The sequence below is a fragment of the Neolamprologus multifasciatus genome, chromosome 4 (assembly GCF_963576455.1).
Source record: "Neolamprologus multifasciatus chromosome 4, fNeoMul1.2, whole genome shotgun sequence".
In the NCBI taxonomy this organism is placed as follows: Eukaryota; Metazoa; Chordata; class Actinopteri; order Cichliformes; family Cichlidae; genus Neolamprologus; species Neolamprologus multifasciatus.
The window spans coordinates 11,907,370-11,924,403 of record NC_140442.1 but is presented as its reverse complement, the minus strand read 5'-3'; the positions used below and the strand labels follow the sequence as shown (position 1 = coordinate 11,924,403).

The window sequence follows — 17,034 nt, the reverse complement described above, 5'->3', positions numbered from 1 at the left end:
TAGGTCAGAAAGAAAAGCACGCAAAAACTTGAAAGAGTTGGCCAGATTTGTAGTGAAACGGCTGGCAATGGACAGATGCAACGGTACTGATGATTACACCCTTGTTCAATAAAGAGGATGTATGTTGTATCACAAAACACAATAAGACAGCTCATCAATTTGTTCATCTACACGGGGCATTTTGTAGAGGGTAGCAGGTGTGGCAGTTTGTCTTGAAACAACAAATGTAATCTCCACATTATGATGTTTTTCTCAAAATAGAATTATTACTTTAATCTCTTTTTTTTTTAACTTTAATCTCAAAACCCATCCATCCATTCTTTTCCACTTAATGATCAATAATATTTTTGTTCTTAATAATGCCCATTTCCACTGCAGAAATGGAACCATTTTGAGTCAGTGAGAATACAAAAAAACTGAACTGCCCTTGTGAATTATCTGAAATAAATCTCTCAGGAGCTCAGAGACTGTAAGAAATCAGCGGACCTGAATGAAGAGGACATTCTTTGTAGGCTAGAGTCTGTTCATTTATTTATTTGTTGAGTTGCTTCAATTAAAGCTGAGTTTCATTAGCTTAGCTTTAACTTGTTGCATTCTCATCTATTGAGAAACAGAAATAAATTATTTAAAATTGTGTCATGGGCTAAATATTTTCTGACTTTAACTGTATTTCACTCCATCTCCTTCTCTTCTCCTGTGCCTGTAGAGATTACTGAATTTGACTGATGACCTCTTGCCCAGAGCAGTCCTCAATTCTAAAAGGAAAGTTTCACATGTTCTGGTCTTAGTGGGAAATGCTCTGAGATTCACAGGGCACTTAACTACCACTTCAGAGATTAATATATGTTCTACTCACAAACATTAAATACAGGTAAATCAGTTGAATTTTTGACCATTTGTTAAGTAGAATTCAGCCCTAAAACTTGTATTTTATACAGTATTAGCAAAGAAGCAACGCATGTTCAGAAAAGTTTGTCTGGTTTCAGAGGCGGACCTGCTTGTACATAAGGGGCCTGTTATATCCAAAGGAAGCACGGCTTTATCAACTAAGCATGCTAATTTGGACATCCAGATGGAGATAGCTGCTGGAGATCCTGCCTGTTACCCTGGTAATCACATGCCAACATATTGTCACGGACCCGGTTCCGGGGACTCGGGGTCCGTGAAAGGTGTGAACCTTTATTATTATTATTATTATTATTATTATTATTATTATTATTATTATTATTATTATTATTATTGGGTGTATGTTTGCTGCACTGTGCTCTTGTGTTCCATGCTGGTGTGTGTACGTGTGTGTCTGCGGGTGTGGCTGGAGGATGAAGGACAGCCACCTGCAGGCCTGATGGGTGTGGCCCTGCCAGCTGCTGGTCACGCCTAGGTTCCCACACACCTGCTTCTGATCAGGCTCGTCGGGGGAGCTACTTAACAGAGCGATGGAGCTTCCTCCGGCCCAGGATCGTTGAGTTAGACTCCATGTCAGTGTCGCAAGTATTGTTAAGTGTATGCCTGCTGGAGTGGTGCCATAACGGCTGCGTCTGTTGTTTTTTCCTCAGGAGAGCGGAACACGGGACTGCAGGACGCACGGGGTGTGCGTGGGCACAGGAGCAGAGAGCACGGAATACCAGCACTTGGGAGAAGGCACGACACAGGAGTTGAGGGAGCACTCTGGAGACTTATTGTGTGGTGTACATTTACCCCCACTGTAAATAAATGCACTGTTCATTGCACTAAGTCCAGCGTTTGGGTCCTTTCTCCAACATTCCCCACGGCTTGCCCTGGCAAACCGTGACACATATACTGCATTTCTAACCAATCTTGTCGGATTGTAACCCACTCCAGTCACATTGTGCTTTTATTGCTACAGGCTTTACAACAGTGTCATTGATGAGCTACAGATACTTTCTTTGATGAGATGAAATCACAAAAGAAAAACAGCTTTAAGATAAACTGCATAAATAAGATTTTTTTAGGCCCAAAAAATGATGGTTTCTTCAAAAACAACACATAAACTGTCAAACTTGATTGCTTGTGAAGAAATAATATCATTTTTAATTTGGTGCCAAGAACACATTGGCACAAAAAATTGTGAGAGGGGGAAGAAAAGACTAAAAACGTTATATAAATAAACGTCATATAAATAAAAACTATTACATCAGTTCTTCCCTTCAATGTCCTAACACTTACACTTACAGTGCTTTTAAAAGAATCCTTGATGCAACACAGAGAATATAAAATTTTCAAAACGTTTATTTCACATCGTTTTTACACAGCACTCCAACTTTCTTGGTAACATGACTTTACATATAACACAAAGCTTGTTACATCAATTTCCTGTCAATTTCGTTTCTGTTTATTTATTTTTCAAAAGAAGCTTGAAGAGATTAAACAGATAAAGCAGAGCTCCACACAGGGTAACATAATAATGCTTTTTGTGTCATCCACAATTTTCTCCAGAAGCACCTTCTGACATGTCTTTAAATTAGACAAAATTGTATTTTAATGTTTTTCTGTTTTACATTTTCAGAAGCTTTAAACTGAATACATATTCTATGTAATATTTTAGGCCTTTGTGTATTGACATTTCCGACTTCATTCATTTTATTTTATCTGGAAAATAAAAACAGTGGAAGGATAAAGAGATCTATTTTTCTTTAGTCGTTTAGCAGAAATAAAATAATGTAAATATGAGCCTACACGGTTAAACAGCTCACAGAAAATAACTTCCATTCCATGAGATTCAATGACATTTTTCATCTTTCCCCTTATGTTTCTTAGATCTGAGGGTTCAACTTCAAAGACTTATACTCAGAGAGGAAATGGGAGACTGTCTCCACTTCCTTCCTGTTTACGTAAGATCACAGATAACAACTCTGAACAACTCTGAAGTCTACACATAGGTTTATGAATAATGCTGTTTAAGTTATCATTGCAAATTCCTTGTTTAGAAAATGTTTAAACACGTGTCTAAAATACTTTTTCAATAATATAATTTTTAATATGTGAGATACCTGTTAGGATGTTGTTTAGCATGTGATGGTGCATCTAAGTATCTAATTATCATCTACTCTTTCAAACTCTTTTGATGATTTTTGTCTGGTGTATACATGCTGGAGGACTTAGTGAGGACTAACTCTGGTTATATTTTAACATTTGGGCTGACACAAGCTCTACTTGAGCTCTACTCTGTTCCAAATGAGTATCTCTTACGAGTAGATTAGAGGACATGTTCAGACGGGGAAGAATAGTAGAGAAACCTGCCTGCAGATAGAGAAAGAGAAAGGTAGACCAGGCAGGAAGAGGAGCTTTCAGAGGACAATATTCAATATATTCTATTTATTAACAAACCAAGAGCTTATTTACACAAGCAGTTAGTGAATAAGAGATGGAGGCGGACTTGAACTACATTTCACAACATTTAGTAGTCTGTACCGGTTCTGTCATCAATAGCAGCTACTTGCAGATTGGCCAATGGGGCAGTGTTAGTTTTGACCAATCAAAATTGAGAAAAGCTTGAAAAAAAAATTAGGGGAGGGGAATGAAAGTAAATAACCATAGGCAACCATCATACTGTGATTTGGTACATGAGGCGTCTGTGTTATCAAGAGGCACATTCATCATCCTTCATTCCTTTTGAGTGTTCATCCAAAGCAGTCTGAAGGTAAGTTAATGGCAATTTACTACATAAAAATAATACTATATGTTTAGATACATTCCCCTCTACTGAAATAATTTAAGCAAAACGTGATTGTGGGGAGATCTTGGCAAGACATTTCTTACTTACCCAAAAAAAAGAAATAAATAGATCCAGTCATAGTTAGAGGACAACCTTCTTCGGACACTAGTGACACTTTCTTAGTATTACCCTTGAATTCCTCTGTAATGATTTCAGACTTACTGAAATAACTGATTATCAGACCAAAGGAGATTATTCATATTCATTAAAACTCTAGTTGATGTTACTCTATTATCTCAGGCCTATAACATCAAAAGCTCAAGTGCAGTTTAACTCAGGTTTCACTCTCCTTTACAGTGTTGCTTCAGCTCATTTATGCACAGCTCTCTTAGATGAGTTGAGGTCTGAATTTTGACTGGGGCATTGCAGCACTCTGTTTTGTTTTCTTTTTCAGCTGTTCTATTATAGATTTGCTCGTGTACTTCAATCAAGCCTGTTGCATGACCCTATTTGAGGCATGTTTTAAGCATTATTAGTCTACATCATTCATTAGGAATAAAAGCAGGGTTTTATCTACTGCGTTTCATTCTTGCCAGGGAATAGAGGCTCATCTAAATGCTCTTTAAATCCCATGTGTCAGAAACATACCACTTATTATTACTTTGAGCTGCCCAGTAAAGCATGTATCTACTGAGTTTTTGTTTGTTTGTTTTTAACTTCTCTGATGTGTTGTTGTCTATGATTTACTTTAGATATCTAGATTGCAAAACAGGTCGAAATTAGCTAAAAAAAATTTGTAGACTTTAACTAATGCATGTTCTTTTAAACTTTTTCATAATTTTTCTTTTTGTAGGTATCAATGGACATGATGACAACTTGCCAGCTGAATCAGACATGTGGCCAGCCGAATAGTAGCGTCCCACCTCCCATGAGCAATTCAGGCTTAGCAATATCCTGCTTCACAATGTTATTTGGCACCATCTCCAACCTTGCTGCACTGAGCATCCTGGCTAAGTCTCGTGGTAGATTCTGCCGCCAGTCCAAAGCACCATTCCTACTTCTAACAGTGGCTTTGCTTTTGGCTGACCTCGGAGGTCATGTGATCCTAGGTTCCTTTGCACTGTATCTCCACATGAATCATCAGTATACTATGAAACTATGTGATGTCTTTGGAACAAATATGGTGTTTTTTGGCCTGTGCCCTTTGCTGTTCGGTTGTGCTATGGCAGTGGAGCGCTGTGTGGCCATCACTAAGCCATTTTGTCGTGTTACTATGATTACTGTGGCTCATGTGGTACGGGTGGTGTTATTCCTTTCCGCTCTTGCACTTGTTCTGGCAATTCTGCCTTTACTCAAAGTGGGGACTTATACTATCCAATATCCATGCACCTGGTGTTTTCTGAGAGTTACTTCTCCATGTTTTGCAGTTGACACTTACCTGGCTTTGATTTTCTCATGTCTGGGCCTCACTGCGCTCACCCTCTCCCTGTTCAGCAACACGATGAGTGTTGCCTCATTGGTGCATGCCAGAATGAAGACCCCCAATGGTCAAACAAACCGCACAACCCACTTTGGTCGTCGTGAATCATGTACATCATCTTCTTCGCTGTTTTTTTCATTGGATATAGAAGTAATGGTGCAACTGCTAGTCATCACTGTTGTTTCCTGTGTCTGCTGGAGCCCCTTCCTTGTGAGTGCTGCTTTTGTTATTCTGAAGACTTTTTTTCTATAATAATTTAGATATGATTTATTTTAATATTAGATCTGATTAATAAAAAGGGACAAAGAATAAATAACACATAATTGTTTTCTCTCATTTTTCTCCTGCATTTTAGATCCAAATTCTTCTGATGCAGCTCAAGCAAAGCCCTGGAACATCAGCTCAAAAGCTCATCTATGTGGCTTTACGTATAGCCTCCTGGAATCAGATCTTAGACCCCTGGGTTTACATCTTACTGAGGAAGACAGTGCTCTTCAGAGTTTGTGGACAGAGATGGACCCTGACACAAACATAGTTCCACTATTTGCATTAACTATATTACTCATGACTTTTTGTATAGAGAACATAGATACTTTCTATTTATTAACAAACCAAGAGCTTATTTACACAAGCAGTTAGTGAATAAGAGATGGAGGCGGACTTGAACTACATTTCACAACATTTAGTAGTCTGTACCGGTTCTGTCATCAATAGCAGCTACTTGCAGATTGGCCAATGGGGCGGTGTTAGTTTTGACCAATCAAAATTGAGAAAAGCTTGACAAGCTGTGAGTTTAACAAATAGCGGAAGTGCAGGAGAAGGTTAACGCCCGTGGTGGGTGGTGCTTCTGTGGCAGCGACTCTGTTCAATATGGAGTACAGAAAATAGCCACATTCAGCTGGAGTTTAACTGTTCTCATTCACATTTGTGCCACTTGGGCACAAATTATAATCGCAGGCTCGTAGAGGACACGTGACTGGACTCGCTAACGTATGTTTGACATATTTATAAATGTACTTTGAATAAACTGATAAATACTTGAGCACAACTGCGCTGTAAGAAGTAAAAGTGTGCTAAGACTTGGAAATAAAATAATACGGATTTTCCTGAAAACGCTTCATTGGGGACTTTCTCGACGCTCCCAACAAACGGAAGGACGATTTGAAATACCGCTGGTTTTCTAAATAATAAGGCGGGCCGACCTGCGAGGTTATCGGGTGAAAGGTGACAGTGCTTCTGTCTAATTGACCTGTAGGTAAGTTATGCGTTTAAAGTTTGTGAGTAAACAGTGGTTCGTTAAATGCCGCTTGTTCACACACGATGCTTAAATTTGAGCTGAATTCCCTTTAAAAACGTAATCTCCGTTCAGTGGTGTAATGCGTTAGTTACAACCTGCAAAAGTTTCTCGTGTGTACTGATCCGCAACTGTAGTACTTTAAGCCTCCAGAGTGGAACTCATGTAGGCTTTAGCTCAAGCCAGTTCTTTCTGCTAAAAGCTTCGTCTTTCTCCTTTATACTGTGACAAGAATGCACAATGCAGCGAGTGTTTCAGCCTCTCTGGGGTCCATGGGACTGTGTCGTCTCTTCGGGGTGTCCTGGCCCTGGAGTCTGGCAGCAGGTCTTGGGGTATATCTTGGCACAAGCAGCTGGAAATACTTCTACATTGCAGCACGCACGGCCAAGAGAGACCTCAAGTAAGTTAACGACGTCTACATAAAGTTGTGACTCATTTGCGTGTATATCTGTATACATCTTTGTGCTTAGACCTGATTTTTCTTGTCACACTCCCCAGTGGCTTGTATGTGCTCATGAGAGTGAAGCTGGCCTTATGGCGCTACATGCACCATGGAAGCAATATTCCTTCCATTTTCGCCCAGACAGTGAAACTCCACCCAAATAAACCAGCTCTCATCTATGAGGCCACAGGAGAAATGTGGACCTTCACCCAGCTGGATGAGATATCAAATGGAGTCGCCCATTGGGCGAGAGGTCAAGGATGGGTCTCCGGAGATGTTGTGGCCCTTTTCATGGAAAGTAGGCCATTGCAGGTGGCACTTTGGCTGGGTTTGGCCAAAGTTGGAGTGGAAGCTGCACTCATCAACTTTAGTCTCCGCTGTGATCCTCTTCTGCACTGTATCGGGGTATCAGAGTCACGGGCGATTGTGTTCGGAGCTGAGCTGGCGGATGGTAAGAATGTAGAGATGATGTAGAGAGAGCTGATCATAAAATGAGTATTTGTTTTAATTTTGTATAAATGGAGCCGTTTGTATAAATCTGTGATGCAGTATTATACTGTCAGCAAGGGACAGGTGTTATGTTTGCACCCACAATACAACTAGTCTCAGCTACAGATTCCTTGCTTGATATCTGTAACGGTATAGTAGATGGTCATCTTAGGTGGTGTCTCGTTGTTAACACTCAGTCTGTTTTAGAATATGTTATTAATCCCTAAGGAAATGATGTAGTTACAGTTGCTCCAAGACAATAAGAACAGTAACAGACTGAACTAATCTAAAATATTACAAAGTTACAAAGTATAAGAAATAGCTCAATTATAAATATCCAGAATATTACAGAGATTAAATATATGAGTAACACTGTACTCTAATCTTTAAACTGTAAAACTTTATTTTGTTATTGTCACTGTAGAGCATATGCAAATATTAAGGCTTTAACTATTGCACTGTGTACTGTGCCTTAGATGGAGAAATTGTACAGAGAGAGATCCTCAGGCAGGAATGATTTCCTGTGTGGTTCAGTGGTGCATTTAGGTAATCTCAGTCTCTCACTGAACGTGCTTCTGTGACTGGGCACTCATGGAGTGGGTGGAGGGTATTGTCCAGAATTGTCCTTATCTTGGACAACATCCGCCTCTCTGACAACAAGGGAGTCCAGCTCCGTCACAACAATATTGGCAGTATCAGTTTATTGACTCTGTCGGCATCTGCGACCCTCAGCCTGCTGTAAAACAAACAATAATAATGAACGGGCCTATGAAATGTAAGACGAGTTGCACCTGTTGTTGGCATCCATGCTGCCAATTAAATTCTTGGTGAAGCTAGTTAACGCAGTTTAAATACAACTTCTAAAAGCCAGAGACAATACCTGATATGAATTTGGCTGATCTCTCCTTCAATTGTGCGACCTTGAGCTCTTTAGTTAGTTTCCAGTGCTATTTTTAAATCACTTAGTGGAAGTCCTATTCTAATCATTTACAAGTGGCATGGATTCCATGAATCTCAAACTTGCACGGAGAGAAAACATTGGCAACTGTGTCAAACTGGCAAATGCCAGGAATTTTTGGCTGTACCAACACAAGTATGTGATTAGATTCCCTGCAACTTTCCCCTTTACCAAAGTGGAATTCAAGTTAAAGGGCGAATGAAAATCCCAGAAGACCAAGTGATCAAAACGTAAGAGTTCAGAAGTGATCTTAAAAATAGCAGATTGTGGTGAATTACTACCCAAGGTTATGACCTTGAAGAGCACTAGCTAAATTAAAATCATCTAATGGTGTTGGACAACTTTATGATCACACACATACAATCTAGAGAGTCTGAACTGAGCTGACTTATATCCCCTTTTTATATCTAACTATGTTTCTTCCTGAACGCCAGCTATGTTGGACATCAGTTCCACCATGAGCCAGTCCATGGTACGATTTTGTACAGGAGACCTCAGTGCAGAACAGTTAGCCTGTCTTGCTGCTCAACCTCTGGACCCTATTTTAGCTGCTGCACCTAAACATCCCCCTCCACCTTGTGTTCCCCCTAAAGGAATGAATGGTAAGTATCTCACTAAACTCAGCTCTCACTCTGACACTTAATCTGTATGTTAATGAGTGACTCCATTTCAGATACCTTCTTAAGCAATTTCCTTACAGTGTGTGTAGCTGTTAACCTTTGGTTCTTGGTTGATTCTGAATTCCCAAAGTGTATGCGCCATAGTAATTCATTTTTCTCACACTGCTATTTCAAAACTAAAATTACTTTCCAGTAATTATATATCTCAAGCCTGATAAGGAAAATACTTGGCTAATAATGTGAGTCATTTAATGACAGTTGCATTTATTTTTCATAGACAGCTGTCTGGAGCAGATAAGAGTGACTTGCTTGCACTGTCCAGTCTGGATATTAATAAACCATTTCCTAGCCCAGTGGTAAATCTGTCTTAGATGAATTAACATATAAGCCATTATTAAAGGTGTGAGCTTCAGATATACCTTACATAACAGTTCAGATGAAATTGCCAAGGGAAATATTAAGCAAAGTAGAAACGATGTCTGCATTTTCAGTTCTTTAATGCATTGGTTTCCAAAATGCCATCCCAGCAGTAGATAAAACACTATGTAAATTTGCAGGGTGCATTTTTATGCTATATTCTATTATTTTGCAGACCGCCTATTTTATATTTACACCTCGGGGACCACAGGATTGCCTAAGGCTGCCATTGTGGTTCACAGTCGGTATGTTTTCTTGAAGAATCACTACCAAAAGAAAAAAAAATCACCTTTCTTCAAAGTTAATGCATGTAATGTTTATCTGGGAATCTCTGTTTTCTTTGACAGCTATTACAGAATTGCTGCTTTTGGGTATTTTGCCTTTCGCATGCGCTCTGATGACATTGTCTATGACTGCCTGCCTCTCTATCACTCAGCAGGTATGTGGTGCTAGTCTACAGATTTTTAATGACTACAGTTTCACCTTCAAGGTTTGATCAAGTTTTCTTCTCTTTCCAGGAAACATTATTGGAGTTGGCCAGTGTCTGATCCACGGCCTCACTGTTGTAGTGAAGAAAAAATTCTCTGCCAGCCGCTTCTGGGAAGATTGTATGAAGTACAACTGCACTGTAAGCACCTATTGATTTCATTAGTATGGCATTTATAATAGTTTTTTTGAAGTTATTCATAAACCATGAGGTTTTGAACAATAAGATTTTTTTTTTCTTCCCTCGGCTTGTAGGTAGTGCAGTATATTGGGGAAATCTGCCGCTACCTCTTGTCTCAGCCCGTGCGGCCAGCTGAGAAGCAACACAAAGTACGGCTTGCTGTGGGAAATGGATTGCGCCCCAGTGTTTGGGAAGCCTTCATGGAGCGTTTTGGGGTGGCGCAGATTGGCGAGTTCTATGGGGCCACCGAGTGCAACTGCAGCATTGCTAACATGGATGGCAAGGTCAGCAACTACCATGTAACTTTACATGCATGTCCTCACTATTACAATGTTAATTGGATCAGAGTTTAGCTAATTCTGTCGTGCCAGGTGGGAGCCTGTGGATTCAACAGCCGTATTCTTCCCAATGTGTACCCCATCCGTCTGGTGAGGGTTGATGAAGACACTATGGAACTTGTTCGGGACAGCCGTGGGTTCTGTGTGCCTTGCCGCCCTGGTACTGAACATCTATACAGCAGTTACAACTTGAAGGGTTTTGGGAGTCTTTGACCTATGCTGGTCTTCTTAGAGTGCTAAATTATAGTCCTCCATGCCTTGCAGGGGAACCAGGCCTTCTGGTAGGCCGCATCAACCAACAAGACCCATTAAGGCGTTTTGATGGCTATGCTAACCAGGATGCTACAAAGAAGAAGATCGCTCACAATGTCTTCAAGAAAAATGATTCTGCTTATTTATCAGGTTGGGAATCATTTTTGTTTGATGCACCTATAAAGAAGTTATTGTCCCTCGTCTTTTCTAAACAAACATTCATGAAGTCTACTGCAGTTCAGTCGGCTTGGCAGGAAATAGATTAAGTTCATTCAGATCACCTGGAGTCAGTTCTCCCTGTTACCTGGCAAAATCAGCAAATTACTATATGATCAAGTTGATAATGATGTCTTGCACAAAGTTTTGTTATCAGAGTTTATATATAAACTTTTACTGTGACATCCACCTTGCTACAGCTGATTATCAATGTAGTGGGAGCTTCACCCATTTTTCTGTCTGTTATTGTTTATGCTTGCATAGCTTGCACATCACATTTTTAAAATTTGCTACATTAAACTTGTGTTTTTCAAGTGTTCAAGGTAATTGTTATTCAAACAAAACTTGGAAGTTTAAATAACTCATGTCGGTGATTAATAGCTGTAAAAACCGCACAGGTACTTTGCTTTACCTCCACCCCAGGTGACGTGTTAGTGATGGATGAGCTGGGCTACATGTACTTCCGGGATCGCAGTGGGGACACCTTCCGCTGGCGAGGGGAAAACGTCTCCACCACTGAGGTTGAGGGTATACTAAGCAATCTTCTGGGTCAAACGGATGTTGCAGTGTATGGTGTGCCAGTGCCAGGTAATGGTTCATGTACTTAACTGCCTTTAGCATTGCATTGGGACTATGTAGTTCCCCTTTATTGTTTAGTGATTTTAAAAGAACTCAATACTACAACTATTTATTTCTATGCTTAACTCCAGGTGTGGAAGGTAAGGCAGGCATGGCTGCCATTGCAGATGCCACGGGGAGTTTTGACTGCAGCAATTTCTTGCAGAATATCCAACGAGTTCTTCCTCCGTATGCTCGCCCTGTGTTCCTGAGAATCTCCCCACATGTAGACACCACTGGTAAAATGCTCCTTTAGTTTTATGCTACCACTGATGACTACATATGAAAGAAAATTATAATCTGTTTGTATCAATATTTCTGTATAGGTACATTTAAAATCCAGAAAACCAGGCTGCAGAGGGAGGGATTCGACCCACGACTCACGAATGACAAGATCTACTTTTTAAACACCAGAGGTGCACGTTACGAGGCCATGAATGAGGAGCTATACAATGCTATAGTCGAGGGAAGAATGTCTTTATGATCTGGAGGCTTTAGCAGGGCAGTCAGGGACCCTTACTTAAACAGCTACTTTTCAGAGAATGAGTAATATATGGATAAAGAAGTGTGTGCATCACTCAGCCTTGATGTACCACAGTTGCAGGGAAGAGAGTGAGCGGGCTTCCGACATGGAGAGAGTACTGTAACAGATGATGTTTTAACACTGTATAAGTAACACACCAGAACATGATGTGTGGGCATTTATTCCCTTTAATAGCATCTTTGTCCATTTTTAAAATCTGAGCATCATCATCATAAAGTGGAGTAGAAATCTTACATTAATGTGAGTAGGAAAAAAGGGTAGTCAGGTTAAACTTTGTTACATGGTATCTACCTGTTTATAAGCTGTGCTGCAAGATTAATTCTGTATAGGTTTAAACAATAGTTTAGTGTTATTGCTGTGTGTATGAATGAGGCTAAGAGACCAGAGTTCAACATGCAGTGTATGTGGCTACTAGCTTGAACACTAACCCTTGACATTTTATCTTTGACATTTTTATTGCAATGGGAAACTAATCCCACTTGTCAAATCTGAACTTCTGAGGACACTTGTTTACAAATATGCCAGCATTGCTGTTTTATGTGCCTTTTATGAAACTAAGAAACTAAGATCTGTATTTAATGACTTTTTTTTAAAAATATGAGCTTAACTGTGTGTCAAAATCACAGAAGTGATATTTTCATCATACAATACTAGGTCACATATAGTAACTGTTATTGTGTAAAAAAATCTCATTACTGTTGTAAGATGTAGTTGTAAAGCTTGGGAAGATATTCACAATTGTGGATCTGTTGGAAAAAAATTTTAACTCAAATGAAAGATTTTAATCTGTGTCTGTTTAAAGCAATTAAAGGTTACTTTAATATCCTACTGTAACCTGGATTATTATGAAGAGCCACAGAGTTTACAGAACAATTTCATAATGTCTTCAAGTTGATTTACTGTTCTGTTGATAAGGATATCCGTGAGGGTAGAATTTTCAGTGGATGCTCTTTGCAAGCAGTGCAAAAGTAAGGAAAGGCTCTAGGCGTGACAACATCTGTGAAGGTGTAGAGGGGTGTTCTCTGTCTAGGGTCGTAAAAGGTCACCTTGCCTCTGTCCATGTCTAAAACCACTCTTATCACATCCGGCTTCTTGGTCATGTTGAGCGGCTCCCACGGTGCTGTGCAGGCTTTATGCTCTCCATTGCGAAACCTTATAGTCCAGAATCCCTCTGCTGGTGTTAGAATGTGTTTACCCTTCCTGTTGATTGACTCACTGGCTACCCCGACCACCCAGTAGGTGTTGTCATTCACCTCTACATCCCAACTATGGCGTCCAGAGGAATAGCCCTCAGCAGCCAGCATCTCAGCACTGATGTCAAAACGTTCTGGGTTGTCTGGGAGCTTGAAAATCTGGGTAGAGTTCTGCACAACTGTGAGATCCTCGGAGATGATGAAGCAGCTAGCTGCTGTGTTCGGATCCAGAATCACAGGAGCTTCGGGAAATAAGTAAGAAGTTGGTGCTGTGATAGGCATAAAAGCATAACAGTAAAACTGGTAAACAAATTCTGTGTGTGAAACTCACTGTATTTGACTATCCTCTTCATCTTCTCCCACACTTTATATTTCAGAGAGCCCAAGTGCTTGGCCACATCAATCAGAGCACTAGATACCATTTGTGGATCGGGAGAACTTTGCCAGGTTCTGAAAAGATACTCGAGCAGTTAATTTATGAATATTGTTAATAAGCTGAAGTGGATGTGGTAGCACTTACCTCCTTATTGTTTCCTTGTATTTCTGAAAGTAAAAATAAAGAGGATCATTTATCAAATGATACTTTCAAATATATAAAAACATTACAGTCAGCTTGCTGTTCTAATTGATCTGGTCTACCTTAAGAAATGGGATATCTTGAGTTGACATCTCCTGTTCAACTAATTTGATGGTGTTGGAAAGAGATGCCATTTCACCGTTGATCTCTTCAATCGTCTGGTTAATCATTAAGTTCTTCTGATCCTCCTCAGCCTTTAAATCTGAAAGTCTGGCAGCCTCCTGCTCTTTAAGGAAATGGTGAAGGGCTTCAAATTCCTCTTTGATCTGTGTTTCAGTCTGTTCAGCTTGGTTCTGGAAAGACACATGATTGATGAGTAATCATTGCTTCCGCACCTTGGCTCTTTTTGAAGTCCAAAGCAACATTTGGAACTGATGGAACTGACAGTACCTTGGCATGTTCTGCCATTTCCTCACAGACCATTTTTGTCTTCTTGTACAGCTGTAATTTCTCTTTCAATGGTAAGAGTGCACTCTTTAGTTCCTCCTTTAAAAAAAAAGAAAAAAAGACAGGCCATCAACTCTTTAAAACAAGGTCACTCTGGCAGGTGGCCAAGCTGCCAGCACAATGTGGGGCTTTCAGCTGCTGCATACCCTTCATGGCAGCATTCCATGTCAGTGCAAAGCTGCACATTACATCAGCATTGGTTTTAAGAGACAAATATCTTTTTATCTGGTGACACAAACAAAATCAAGCATCCAAACAGGAGTATAATATAGGCTCCTATAGTTTTATTTTCCAGATAAGTATTAAATGTTTACTGGTCTTGAGACCAGGCAGAAGAAGGCATGAGCAGAGTTAATGTGGCGTCAGAGAAACCGTGTGGGAGTCAAGTTTCAGTTCTTTTAGCACAGCAATAGCAACAGTAAACCAAATATATAAATCTATTAATAGAATGTTAATGAACACTGCCAGAAAAAAAGCTTCACACATAATGTATCAGCATATCAGACTCTGAGAAATACAAAAGAAGTTCAGAAGAGTAAAGTCATAAGTAATGAAAAAACTTTTTTTTGACAAGATTTCAATTAAAATACAGTTTGGGTGCAACATGATGCATCACCTGTTTATAAAATGATAAACAGTATTTGAGGCTGACTTCTGAAATATTGTCTCTCAGACTATTCAGGACTGTCAACATATCCTTAATTACACAGGCTTAACCTTACTATTGTTAATCTTAGGTTGTAGTCATTGACATGTAATTTACCTTGCAAACACTGTGGCTGATACATCAACAAACATTTTTTTCATTATCCATTGCATCATTTGCAGATAGAGATTGTTTTGTGCAAATTTATTTATGTTTAAGATAAGGAGATCTAATTAAACCGTGCAACTTCTGTTTGCAAAAAGTAAATGGTCTGAGTATCCCTGTGACCTTAACATGCTTACCTTGCAGTCATGGGCACCTTCCCCGATGGCATAAAGCCGGTGCCCAGAGTGTGCAGCTGCTTTCCCACATAGACCACAAATTGGCTCTAAGTCTTCCACACAGAAGAGTGTGAGCTTTTCTCCATGCTCTTTGCAAGCCTCTGGGTCATTCTTGCTTCTGTCCTTCTTGAAGGATTCACAGGCCTTCTCGAGCACAGTGCTCACGACTATTTGATCCATAGAGGAACGGCGCCAGCAAAGAGGACAGTAGTGTGAATGTGAATCCCCACTGTCTTGTGTGTCCCAGCTGTCCTTCAGACAGGCTTTACAGAATTTGTGTCTGCAAGTGAGCACCACAGGCTGACTTAGAATATGTCCACACACTGGGCAGGAAAGGTCATCCTCAGTATGAGCACGTCTGGTGGCCATTCTTCTACACAGAGCTTTGATGATATGACAGGATCCAAAGCCACTCCCATGTGCTGGACGGCTACTTCTTAGCCTTATTAATAAGTGTTAATATCTCAGCTCACACAGGCATGCTGTGTTGTGTTGTGCATGCAGATTGCGCTTTCTCAAATAAACACCACCCCTGAGAAAAAAACATCGCTTTATCAAAGAGATTTTATCTATTCAGATGTACACAAATAATATAATCCTAGGGATGACAGAAGGGAGAATAGTGATGATAGAGTAGCTGCACCCTCAGCGATCTTCTCATTACACTTATGTTATTATCGCCTCTTGTTATTTGAGAAGTTTCTGAAGTCTGTGTGTAATAAAAGAGGTGACTAAGAAACAATGTCCAAAATAAGACTCAGGGTGGGAGTATAAATAGAAAGAAGTCATCACCACTGGAACATTTTTCTCTGTTAAGTTTAGCTTTGGACATGAGGCTTTTAGGAAGTGACACATCACTTTTCCATATCCCTTATGGTAGTCCTTATATTTCAAAAAAGGTGTGCAAACAGTCACATGGTGGTCATGACGGTGGATTTGTCCATTTTAAACATCTATAAAAGCAAGCTGACCTGTTTCTAATTATTACAATCAACCCACCCCAAATTAGGTTGAGTGTGTTGATGGGAAAACGGCACAGGGATTTCTTAGGAATTTGTAGTCCAATTATTATATTAGTGATGGAGTGAAAAAGATGTTGCTTCTTTTTTATGTCCACCTTTGCCTAAAAAGCCTCCTAACACATCTAAGCAAACCGTGTGAACTTTGAGATTAATCTGGTCATGAACATTAAATAAAGTGGGTTAATTTTATTTTTAGCTGCCTTCCTTCTTGTTGAGATGCAAAAGTGAAAATTTGATTTGTGCTCATGCCAGAGCCAGGGTAGCAGTTCAGACACTAATAGCAACACAAGAGCTAACAAACCTAAACAAACACATACTGCATATATATGAACACTACAATCATGTGAGAGTTTGCTCTGTAATCATGTTTCAGCTGTTTACAGTGATACTGACTTGTAAATGGTTTCTAAATGGATGAGATCAAAATAATTAGGAAAGCACATAATTGCTGCTTTGCTCTGTGGATTTGTGTGTTTAGTCACATGATGAGGTTTGTAGGTATTACAGTTCACTTCTGATCTCCTGATAGAGTGGGAAAAAAATCTGTCACCATGTGCTTGCCACTATGGATGTGTGAAGCCGAGTGTCTTTAAAATAGAGAGGACACTTTTAGTCAAGAAGGCTTTTCCACATACATTGCAGCAGCAATCATCCACCATTTGGAAATTTAACTCAGTACCAAAAAGATCTGTATCACTGTGCATGTATTACATATAAATAAGTATCCCCTTGTAGCCAAATAGAGTGGGAGAGTCCCAGAGCCTTTAGTTTCACCACAAATTAACACATATTAAAGG

At 39.8% G+C, this 17,034-nt stretch overlaps 3 protein-coding genes across 4 annotated transcripts; 2 read left to right on the top strand and 1 right to left on the bottom strand.

Moving 5' to 3' along the window:
* Window positions 1–2,567: 2,567 nt before the first annotated feature.
* ptger1c (prostaglandin E receptor 1c (subtype EP1)) lies at window positions 2,568–5,844 on the top strand. The gene is made up of 3 exons (XM_085157349.1): window positions 2,568–3,661; window positions 4,530–5,366; window positions 5,512–5,844. Exons 2-3 carry the CDS (start codon window positions 4,536–4,538, stop codon window positions 5,689–5,691), a joined length of 1,011 nt encoding a protein of 336 aa, XP_085013475.1. The 5' UTR covers window positions 2,568–3,661; window positions 4,530–4,535; the 3' UTR covers window positions 5,692–5,844.
* A 161-nt stretch (window positions 5,845–6,005) lies between these two features.
* Window positions 6,006–11,951, top strand: slc27a1a (solute carrier family 27 member 1a). 2 transcript variants are annotated; one of them, XM_085157322.1, is made up of 13 exons: window positions 6,006–6,146; window positions 6,683–6,850; window positions 6,949–7,343; window positions 8,774–8,941; window positions 9,552–9,621; window positions 9,724–9,815; window positions 9,895–10,004; window positions 10,118–10,327; window positions 10,415–10,541; window positions 10,646–10,783; window positions 11,273–11,437; window positions 11,560–11,706; window positions 11,794–11,951. In XM_085157322.1, exons 2-13 carry the CDS (start codon window positions 6,684–6,686, stop codon window positions 11,949–11,951), a joined length of 1,947 nt encoding a protein of 648 aa, XP_085013448.1. In that variant the 5' UTR covers window positions 6,006–6,146; window position 6,683. The 2 variants fall into 2 exon arrangements, with proteins under 2 accessions (XP_085013448.1, XP_085013447.1); XM_085157321.1 differs by having other exon boundaries at window positions 6,006–6,411.
* Window positions 11,952–12,605: 654 nt separating this feature from the next.
* Window positions 12,606–15,584, bottom strand: trim35-13 (tripartite motif containing 35-13). The gene is made up of 6 exons (XM_085157328.1): window positions 15,177–15,584; window positions 14,172–14,267; window positions 13,844–14,074; window positions 13,725–13,747; window positions 13,536–13,654; window positions 12,606–13,446 (listed from the first exon to the last, which is right to left on the bottom strand). The coding sequence occupies exons 1-6, from the start codon at window positions 15,582–15,584 to the stop codon at window positions 12,908–12,910; spliced, it is 1,416 nt and encodes a 471-aa protein (XP_085013454.1). The 3' UTR covers window positions 12,606–12,907.
* Between the last annotated feature and the right edge of the window lie 1,450 nt (window positions 15,585–17,034).

What these genes read in the sequence shown, in the direction of transcription:
- ptger1c (XM_085157349.1), top strand. Translation starts at nt 4,536, where the DNA reads ATGGACATGATGACAACTTGCCAGCTGAATCAGACATGTGGCCAGCCG. An exon ending in TCTGCTGGAGCCCCTTCCTT is followed by an intron (nt 5,367 to 5,511) that starts GTGAGTGCTGCT and finishes CCTGCATTTTAG; the next exon opens with ATCCAAATTCTTCTGATGCA.
- slc27a1a (XM_085157322.1), top strand. Translation starts at nt 6,684, where the DNA reads ATGCACAATGCAGCGAGTGTTTCAGCCTCTCTGGGGTCCATGGGACTG. An exon ending in GCCTCTCTATCACTCAGCAG is followed by an intron (nt 9,816 to 9,894) that starts GTATGTGGTGCT and finishes TTCTCTTTCCAG; the next exon opens with GAAACATTATTGGAGTTGGC. An exon ending in GTATGGTGTGCCAGTGCCAG is followed by an intron (nt 11,438 to 11,559) that starts GTAATGGTTCAT and finishes GCTTAACTCCAG; the next exon opens with GTGTGGAAGGTAAGGCAGGC.
- trim35-13 (XM_085157328.1), bottom strand. Translation starts at nt 15,584, where the DNA reads ATGGCCACCAGACGTGCTCATACTGAGGATGACCTTTCCTGCCCAGTG. An exon ending in AAATGGCAGAACATGCCAAG is followed by an intron (nt 14,075 to 14,171) that starts GTACTGTCAGTT and finishes GTGTCTTTCCAG; the next exon opens with AACCAAGCTGAACAGACTGA. An exon ending in AAGATATCCCATTTCTTAAG is followed by an intron (nt 13,748 to 13,843) that starts GTAGACCAGATC and finishes TTTTACTTTCAG; the next exon opens with AAATACAAGGAAACAATAAG.